The 9,915-nt window shown below is 62.1% G+C and overlaps 1 protein-coding gene across 1 annotated transcript; it reads left to right on the top strand.

The window, feature by feature from the left end:
- Window positions 1-3,961: 3,961 nt before the first annotated feature.
- Window positions 3,962-8,379, top strand: BARHL2 (BarH like homeobox 2). The gene is made up of 3 exons (XM_027463796.3): window positions 3,962-4,828; window positions 6,209-6,434; window positions 6,945-8,379. Exons 1-3 carry the CDS (start codon window positions 4,246-4,248, stop codon window positions 7,255-7,257), a joined length of 1,122 nt encoding a protein of 373 aa, XP_027319597.1. The 5' UTR covers window positions 3,962-4,245; the 3' UTR covers window positions 7,258-8,379.
- The last annotated feature ends 1,536 nt before the right edge of the window (window positions 8,380-9,915 follow it).

The following is a 9,915-nucleotide window of genomic DNA, read 5'->3' as shown; positions in this document are numbered from 1 at the left end:
ATTACCTTTCTGAAGCATGAACTTGGTATAAAATCACACATCAGAAAATTCACTATAATTATTTTGCAATGCCATCAGCACAGATCCATCAAGGAGGAAATCCAGTAGTGGAATGCTCCTCGCAGCCACAGGAGCGGCCAGTCCTGTCCCGCCTGAGTGACAGCTTTGGTAATTAAGTGATTGTAGAGACCTCCCCAACTGTTCTAACAACCTTGTCAGGGCCTGTCTGCGGACAGAACAAGCTGAAATCAATGTGCTTTCTGCTCTCTGAGCATTTCTGATCATGTCTTCAGCCTGCATCGGGGGAAACATCTGACAAAAGAAAAACAGTAGCACTAAACGTTGAGATTATTTTTTTTTTTTGAGCAGAAAGTTAACTTTCTGAGTTTTTTTTTTTTTTTAATTTAAAAAAAAAAAAAAAGGAAAAGAAGGGAGAGCAACGCAGAGCCGCCGCCCTGGCTCTTCGGGGCTGTCCGGGACCAGCGGGCCGCGGCCCTGCCGTCCTCCCGCGCCGGTTCTACTCCGGTTCCGCGCTGCCCGCGCCGTTTTGTTCCCGCTCAGAAACGTTCTGTAGGGTTCTCTTGCAACGGCCCCAATTACTCCGAGGTACAATATATTTTCTCCTGGATTAGACGGCGAGTCTGCTGGCACAGTGTAAATGTCAAGCAGCAGCTTTTAATAAAGGGATGTTCAGACTGTTAAATTTCAGAGTACAACGGGCTCGGCCCCTCCCGTCCTCCTCCTCCAGTGCTGCCAACCTGTCATCGAGCCAACACGCCGACACTCCAAAACGGAGGGGGGGAGGAAGCCCCCGGCCTGGGGCGGCCGAGGGGCCCGGGCGGCTCCGAGCAGTTTCGTAGGGAGAGGGGCAGCGCCCCGCTCCTCGGCGCCCTCCCCGACCGGGCAGAGCAGGGGCTGTCCACTCGCCGTCGGGGCGCCGGGGCCGGCCCTCGGGGCACCGCTGCAGCCGCTTTCTCGGCTCCCCGCGGCCGGATCCCGGGGTAGGTCCGTGCCGCCCCCCGACCGGCATATGATACCCCGTCCCTACCACTCGCTGTCCTCAGGCGGCCATTGATTAGCGCTCCAAGTGCCGCTCTAATTAGCTGTCTGCTAATTAACGAGTAGGGCCCCGTCCGACCCCTCTGACTGGCACCTTCGCTCATCGCTTTGATTTGGCTATTGCTGATTTATTGGCGGTGAGAGGCGGGGGGGGGGGGGTCATTCCGTGGCTTATGCCTGCAGCCAGACGGGTGGGAAGAGAGGGGAAGGGGGTGGGGTCCCGCACCCGCCCCAGGCCCCAACAAGTGCAGAGCGAGTCCCACTGCCCCTCCGCGCCCGGCTGCGGGCACCCTTTTATGGGCCGGTGGAAAGCGGCAGGAGCTGTAATGCCCCTGTGCTGGGCTTCCCGGTCCCCGGGAGGCGCAGGGGAGGCCGGGGCTGTCGGGCATGCCGGGGCTGCGGGTGCCCGTCCCGGGAGCAGAGCGGTTGCCCGGAGCTAGCCTCGCCGCCACTTTCCCCTAAAATATGTCTGCACAATGGAGTCGAGGATTAAAAAATAAGAGGAGGGAAATGAAAGGTGTTCACTCTTCGGGAATAGGGCTTTAAGCCCTAAATCCTGATTCCGGGACGCGGAAGTGCATTGTGAGTTAAAGGATTATGTTAGTGTAACATATTACCTCGGATCCCGCATTCCCTTAGGGATAATTAGGACATACTTTTGGTAAATTGCAAACCAAGACAGCAGGATAAATACTGCCGCTGCGGGCTGCTTTTCTGCTGCAGGAGCCTGCTTGTGCATTTGCAGATTTGTTTATTTTCCCCCCTATCTTCTGACCTTTCATTTCACTCTCCAGTATTCCTTTTTTTTTTTTTTTTTTTTTTCTATCCTCTTCTGCTTTCTTTATTCGTTCAAGAGCCCCGATCCGACCGCCCAGATGCGCTCGCACCTCGCCGTGCGCGACCCCCGCTAGCATCGAGCCGCCCGCCCCCGCGCTGCCTTCGGCCCCGGCCACACCGGGCTCCCGTTGGGGATCACGGGGGCAGCCGCTGCCGCCGCCCAGCGGACACAGGCAGCCCTGCACCTCCCGCCCAGAGGCTTCGCCTCTGGGCACAAAACGGGCCCGTAAAATCCCGGGGCAAACTGCACGCCCGGCAGCCCACGGCACCGCCGCGGTTTCTTGTCCGACCAGCGGCGGCCTCGGTGGCGGGGCCGTCGGGGCGGAGCGCGGGGGCTGCTCGGGAGCTGCAGGTGGGAGGTGCTCCTGCCGTCGAAAAACTTCTTAGGAAGTGAGGGGGTCGGGCCGGGACCTGCCCTGCCGCGGCGCCCAGCGGGGGCCGTACGCTTCGGATGTGACACCGGCGACAGCCAGGGAAGGTCCCCGGTTTTTGAAAGCGAGAACCCAGGAGCTCTTCGGCTCAGCACGGCCCCAAGCCGTCGGAAGCGGAGCCGAAGGCCGCAGCTCCCTCCACATAGAGGGACCTCGGCCTTGTCCTTTGGGGTGCGGGTCCCCACCCCGTGTCGCTGCCCCTGGGACGCCGTGCAGCTGCGATGTGTCACATCGGGACCAGCCGTCCGCAACGAGTTGCCGCCTCGCCGCGGCTCCCCGTGCCCCCCCTGCTCCCCATGCAGTCCCCGCACCCCTCCGCACCTTTGAGCAGTGCAGGTTCGCAGGGGGACGCACTACGGGGGGAAGCGGGAGGTGGAGGGCGCAGCTCGTGGGGAAGTGGTGAGCCCCCCGCTGGCAGGGCGGGGATCCCCGGTGCGGGACAGACAGGACGGGGCGGGGGTCGAACCGGCCCTCGTGTCCTCACCGGCCCCTCCCCTCCCCCAGGGCGACCACCGGCAGAGCCGGGCGGGGCTCCCTGCAGCGGGGAAGCCGTTGTCTCCGCGGCCGGGTCGCCGGGCCCGCTCCCGTGGCGTTACCGAGAACCGCGGCCGACCACCAGCATCCAAAAATCTTCCCCTAAACCAGTCCTGGCCCAGTCTCGCCCGGAGCCCCCTTCGCCCTGCCGCGTCCCTCTGTGCCCGCCTCAAGCTGTGCCCGGCCCCGGGCTCCCGTGGGGCGCACCGCGGGGGGAGGTTTGGGGCCGCCGCCGCTGCTTTCGGGGCGGGCCGGGTCTCGGAGGTGCTTTGCCGGGACGGGCCTGCGGGCTGGGAAGGGAGGCGGCGGGGTGGGCAGGCCCCCGGTTCATAGGGGCCTGGAAATAGTAATTCGGAGTAAAATGTAACTCAGAGAACTCTGAATCATTCATTACCACCTTATAATTACTCTGCTAATTAGGCTGACACGGCACTTAATCAGGATTAATACGACGTCTTGTCACTGGCAGTTCCCATTACTCTGACATTCAACAACGGAGCCGTCCCGCAGACGCGAACACGGGCTGCTGCTCTCAGAGGGGACCGGGACGGCCCGACCCCGCGGCCGGGAGCTGGAACGGGGCCGCAGGCGGGGCGGGACCGAGCGGCCCAGGGCGCCCCGACGGCACAGCGGGCCGTGCGCTCCCCGCTCACGCCGTAGCCCCGTCGGTGCCAGCACCCGCCACACTCCCCCCCCCCACCCCCCCACGGTGGACCCGGATCCCCGAGGGCTGTCGCTCGCCCCGCTGTGCGCCCGCCGCCGCCCAGTGCACCGGGACGGGCGCGGCCCCGCTTCCGCCCTGGCGGTGCCGTCCCGCTCCTCTCCCTTTCCTTCTTCCCCTCTCTCCCGTTCCTCGATTTGCCTTTCCCTCCTTCTCGCTCCGGCTCGCCCCTCTCCCCGACGGGGCGGCGCTGCGGCGGCGGCGGCGGCAGCGGCGGGAGGGGGGGGGCAGAGGGATAGCGACGGTGCCCGCCGCCGCGCGCGCTGATTGGAAGCCGCCCTGGCGGCGTCACTCCCCGCTCGGCGGGCCGCCAATGGGGGCGGGCGGCGGCGGCGGAAAAAACCCGGGTTTATCAGAACCCGCGGGGGACGCGGCGGCCGTGACGTCACGGGGGGAGTCGCCGCCGCCGAGAGGAGCCGGCCGGCACGGGCGGGCGCGCCGCAGTGGCCGGAGTCCGCCCCGCTCCGCGCCTCCGCCCGCAACTTCCCAACTAACTTGGCCCGGCCCGGCCCGGCCCGGCCCGGTGGCGATGCGGCGCTCAGCGGGGGCGCCGCGCTAGTGCCGCCCGCCCGAGTGCCGCCGCAGGTGCGCTGCTCCCCCGCGGCCCGCCGCCCGGTGAGCGGGCAGCTCCCGGGGATGCGGGCGCGGCGCTAGCGGGCCGCCATGGAGGGGCCGAGCGGGTCCAGCTTCGGGATAGACACCATTCTGTCCGGGGGCAGCTCCGGCAGCCCCAGCGTCATGAACGGGGACTTTCGGCCGCACGGCGACGGCCGGCCCGCGGATTTTAGGAGCCAGGCCACGCCGTCCCCCTGCTCGGAGATCGACACCGTGGGCACGGCGCCCTCGTCGCCCATCTCGGTGAGCATGGAGCAGCCCGAGCCGCACCTGGGGGTGGCGGAGAGCCTCCCGCCGCCGCCGCACCACCTCCACCTCGGCCCGCACCCGCCGCTGCCGCCGCCGAGTTTGCAGCCGTCTCCCCAGCAGCCGCCGCCGCCGCCCCAGCTGGGCTCGGCCAGCTCCGGCCCCAGGACTTCCACCTCCTCTTTTTTAATTAAGGACATTTTGGGCGACAGCAAACCGCTGGCGGCGTGCGCACCTTACAGCACCAGCGTCCCCTCTCCCCATCACACCCCCAAGCAGGAGGGCAGCGCGGCCCCGGAGAGCTTCAGGCCGAAACTCGAGCAGGAGGACAGCAAAGCCAAGCTCGACAAGCGCGACGACACGCAGGGCGACATCAAATGCCACGGTGAGTACGACCTGGCCCCGCTCCGCCGCCGGTACGGCCCGGTGGGAGGAGGGAACCGGGGGGAAGCGGGGGAGAGCAGCACCGGCTCCGCTCTGCACGGGTTTGTCGCGATCGCCGCTGTGTCGTTTAAATGGGTAAAAAATAATGCAACCGCGTTTTATTCTGTCCGGCGAGAGAAAATTCCTCCTCGTCCTCTCCGTCTTTTTTTTTTTTTTTTTAATTTAATTGTGTTTATTTATTTTTATTCTAACTTGCTCGTTTTTAACGAAATTAGGCTGAACGAGTGCGATGGCGTTTGGAAGGAGAGCGTGTTTATTTTTTAGGCAATCGCGCATAAATGCCTCCCCGGCTTTCTAAGAACCACGCACAGCGGCCCCGTTGCACTTAATGCCTTCATCCTTTTCGGCTTTGTTCATTCGATCTGAAATAAAAATAAAGAGAAACAAACGCAACAAATCCCACCACCTTCCCAATACCAAATAAACGAAAGAAGCTTAAATTAAACAAACAAACAAAAAGAACCGGCCCGCGATAAGCAGAGAAGGTCGCAGGGCTTTGTGTATTCTGCCAAAACCCCCGTTTTTTTGCTGCGCTGGGACAAGGAAGGATTATTTCTCCGTTTTCCGTCTTCTCTTACTTTTTTTTTTTTTTTTTTTTTTTTTTTTGGATGGATTTCGGGCTCTTGGGGAAGCCTCCCCGCAGCTCAGGGTTTGTAAATGAAAATAGCGATGTGTGCGTGGGGAGAAGGAAGGGGAAGGAAGGGGAAGAGTGAGAAACAGTGGCACGGAGAGGAGATCTTTTTCCTTCTGTGCGAGCGGAGCCTCTCCTTCCCGCAGGCTGGCTTCGCAGGAAGCGCACTTCAAGCCGCGAGGTGATGGGACACATTTTTCTAATTTTGCCCCATTCACATATTTTTGCAAGGCTGAATAGCAGCGAGACGCTGATGTGTGCCGCTCATTTTGCTTTTTTAGCATTAGCATAAGAGTGCCCAAAACAGATGTACAGTCTGGTCTGTCCATTTTTGTGTGCACCAACCTCCCCAGTGGGTCAATTAGAGAGATTATTGTTCTTCCTGCAGGGAAGATCAAGGAGCGCTACAAACCCGGGTACAAGCAGGGGTGGATTGACATATCGATTTCCCAGCTTTTAGGGGCGGGGGGGGGGGGGGGGGAGAGGAGGGCGAAAAAATAACGAAACCCTCGCCGTTGACAAATAGAGCGGGGAAATCCCGCCGCCCCCGCTTTATTCGCCCCTTCCCCAAACGCCCCGGAGAAGTCCCGGGGGAGGGGTTAGCGGGGCCCGAGGACGGCTCCAGGGAGGGGCGGGGGTCGCTCCAGGGTCCCGTCGCCCCTCGCTCACGGCTCCTCGGCTCGCTCGCAGGGACAAAAGAGGAGGGCGACCGGGAGATCACGAGCAGCCGGGACAGCCCGCCGGTGCGGGCCAAGAAGCCGCGGAAGGCAAGGACAGCCTTCTCCGACCACCAGCTCAACCAGCTGGAGCGCAGCTTCGAACGCCAGAAGTACCTGAGCGTGCAAGACCGCATGGACCTGGCCGCCGCCCTCAACCTCACCGACACGCAGGTGAAAACCTGGTACCAGAACCGCAGGTAAGGGGGCCCCGACGGGGCGGCGGCTCACCCACGGCTCAGCTCGGCCCGACCACGGGAGCGGGGGAGGGGGGCGCCGCCGGTCTTGCCCTCCTTGCGGGAGCCCGGTGCGCGGCCCCGCGCCCTCCCCGGCGGCCGGGGGGTCCGTCCAGTTGTCACCGCTGCCGTAATTTTCTGTCTCATTACATACGGTTGCAGCCACCCTAATTCTGTCGGAAAACATTAGTGTCAGCGCGCTGTAATCTAACCGGGGCGCCATGTTTATTAATTTGGCCGGAGCCTCCGCGCGTGTGCGTGTGTGTACGCGGGGGGAGCCAGGGCACCGGGGGCCGGGGCTGCCCGGGGCCGGCCCCGTGCGGGTACCGAGGGCCGCAGCGCCCCGTCGGGGTCCAGGCAGCGCCGGAGAGGGGAAGGGGCTGGCCGCCCGCAGCCGGCAGCGCTCGTCGGGCCGTGCCGGGGGCCCCGTCGCGGCGCCCGCTCTGCAGCCACCTCTTGTGCTCCCCCCGGCAGGACGAAGTGGAAGCGGCAGACGGCGGTGGGACTGGAGCTGCTGGCCGAGGCCGGGAACTACTCGGCCCTGCAGAGGATGTTCCCCTCGCCCTATTTCTACCACCCAAGCCTGCTGGGCAGCATGGACAGCACGACGGCGGCCGCGGCGGCCGCGGCCATGTACAGCAGCATGTACCGGACTCCCCCCGCGCCGCACCCCCAGCTCCAGCGGCCGCTGGTGCCGCGGGTGCTCATCCACGGGCTGGGGCCCGGCGGGCAGCCGGCCCTCAACCCCCTGGCCAACCCCATGCCGGGCACCCCGCACCCCCGGTGAAGCGGCACCGCGGTCCCCGCAACGAGCCCTTCCCCTCCCCGTCCCCAAACAAGCCCCAGCACCGCAGAGAAGGAAGCGAGGGGAAGCCGAGGGGCAGGAGCGTCTGCAGGCAGCCACCAGCCACCGAAGGAGGCGATCAGTCAGAGCAGGGACTCTTGAACCGTGAACCCCGAGCCGAGCCCGTAAGTGAAACGACCACACGCGGGGGAACGCGGGCAGAGCCACGGGGAGCCCCGCCGACCTCGGCTCCTGCGAGACAGGACTTAGAGCTCGGAGACAGAGAGAGAGGGAAGGAGGGGGAGGAAGAGAGGGCGAGGAAGCCCGCCGCAGAGCCTGCCCACTGGAGAGGACCGAGGGATGAGAGAGCCTCGCCCCCGCCCGTCGGAGAAGACCGGGGGAACGGAGAACTTTGCACTGATTTTTTCTCATGACGTTTTTTTTTTTTTTTTTTTTCTTATTGAAAAGTGGCATGCTCCCTAATGCGAACAGAATTGTACAGACCGAGTGCTGAGTGCTATATCATATTTATTATATGTTGTCCAAAAAAAAAAAAATAATCACTTCTATACGTTAGTTTAAAACAAACGAACGTGGTTCTCCCCTCTCCCTTTTCATGTCTTTTTGGATTCAGTAAAAATAAATGCTTAGATGACAAAATATAGATTTTATTTTTTTTTTTGTGACTGAAAAATTACAGGGAAAAAAGAAAAAAAATAAAGTTTATCTTTTTTTTAACAAAAATTCAAGGTAGCTAATTTTCCCCATGACGAGAATGCAAGAAATTCGGAGTAGAAAAGGCAAACGCCACTTTTTTTTTTTTTTTTAATGTATTTTCGTTCTTTCGTAACCGGCGATTTTTTTTCGTTCTAGCTGTATATTAAAGGAGAAAAAATCACCACCCCGCGCCAGGTGCGGTGCCCTTCGCCGTTATTTTAAGCACCTAGGCAGGGCGGCGGCGCTTCCTTGGGGAGCTGGTGGGGAGAGGCGGCGGAGGGGGTTGCCCGGACCGGTTCCGGCCCATGGGGGCGGGCGCGGCGGGGCCGTGCCGTGCCTGGGGACGTGGCCCCGGCCGGGCAGCTGTCTCCGCACCGAGCTGGGACAGACAGCGAACGCCGGCGCTGGGGGTGAGTAATGAGGGAAATGAAGGAAAATAGGCAGGGGGTCCTGGCGGGCGCTGAGCCCCCGAGCCCCCCTCTGGTCGTTACCCCTCCCCCTGCGGGCCGTTTCTCTCCTCAGCGCCCGCCGGCCCCGAGCCACAGCAGTCGGGAGGCGGCAGGGAGAGGGGGCACGGGCAGGGGCTGCTGGTTGCCACCCTCCGCCGAGCTCCCCGGCTGGCTGGGACTCCAGCCCTCGAAGGTGAACACCCTCTTGCGAAATTTGGAAGTTATCCAGGAGTCGCCTATAAAACATTCACGAAGTCAAACAGTATCTTTTCCTCTGGGGGTTTGGATTTGGGGGTTTTTATTTTTATTTTTCTCGTGAGTTCCCTTTCTCTCTTTCTCGAAGAGAGAATTAAAAACAAAAACAAAACAAAAAAAAAAAAAAGAAAGAACAAGAGGAGCCTGCGGGCACATTTATTTGGGCTTTGCTAATTAGCGAGCGGCTTGCTGATTTCTCTGCTAATAAATTCGCGTTAAAACCATATTGACCCCTGTCTTGATCTAACAAAAGGGGAGCGGGCCGGGAACGCCCACCTCGTTTTGTGCCCGTGTTGCGGCGGCCGTTGACAATTCCCCCGCGCCTCCGCCGCCGCCCCTAAATGCGCCTCGGCAGAAACGAGCTGGGAGCGCGCCCGGGGCGACCCGGGCAGTCCCCTCGGGCTGGGGGATCGCCTCCTGCCCGGCCTGGGGAAGGGGTGGGCAGTGGGGCTCGGATAGAGTCCTCTCGCCTACCCAAACAGCGAATCCTGGGCTGTTTTCTCCCAAAAAGGAGGCGATCCTTTTGGAAAAGCTGGTCCCAGGCTTGTATTTCTTCTCGATGGCTAAATCGGGGCTCGTGTTTTTACTGCACAAAGTCGTTGAGAAGTAGTAAGAATAAGAAAAAGTTCGCGCAAAATGGATGAGTGCTCCCCAGAGCAGGGGGCCGGGAAGGGGCTGGGGGCTCCCCCGCGGCCGGGGCTGTGGTGGTGCTGAGGGTCGGACGGCGGCTAAAGCTCTGCTGAGGGGGACGGGAACCGCGACCTCTCCTGTAGTGCGATTCCCGACCCGGCTGGAAAGTGGGAGTGAGAAGGAAGGATAGAGCCGGAATCGTTCCCGTCTATTTTTCCCTTTGGGAAGCGGAGCTGGGAAATCGCTCCCATCTATTTTTCCCCTTGGGAAGCGGGGGTGGGAGGGAAATTATAACTCCCGCCCGCTCGTCCCGCTGCCCCTTCGTACCGGGCAGGAGCCACTAACCGGGGCGCGTTGCCTCGACCCGCGACTCACAAAGAGCCGGGCCGGGGGCGGCTCCGCGGGACCGGGCGCCGCTCGGTGCCGTCGGTGGCTGTGAGTGTGCAGCCTGTGCCGCCCTCGTCCCCGGTGCTGAGGCCCTGGAAGTAGACGTGAGCCCCGAAACCCGTCTAAAGGGGCTCTCGGAGCTGTAAGCCTCGGGAAATTTGGGCACCCGGCGGAAAAACCTCGGCGTTGGGCCGTCGAGCGTGGAAACGAAACGGGAGGCTGA

Source organism: Anas platyrhynchos, chromosome 8, assembly GCF_047663525.1.
Source record: "Anas platyrhynchos isolate ZD024472 breed Pekin duck chromosome 8, IASCAAS_PekinDuck_T2T, whole genome shotgun sequence".
NCBI classification, from domain to species: domain Eukaryota; kingdom Metazoa; phylum Chordata; class Aves; order Anseriformes; family Anatidae; genus Anas; species Anas platyrhynchos.
Note: the sequence above shows the minus strand (reverse complement) of the source record. Positions and strands in the feature narration are given on the sequence as shown.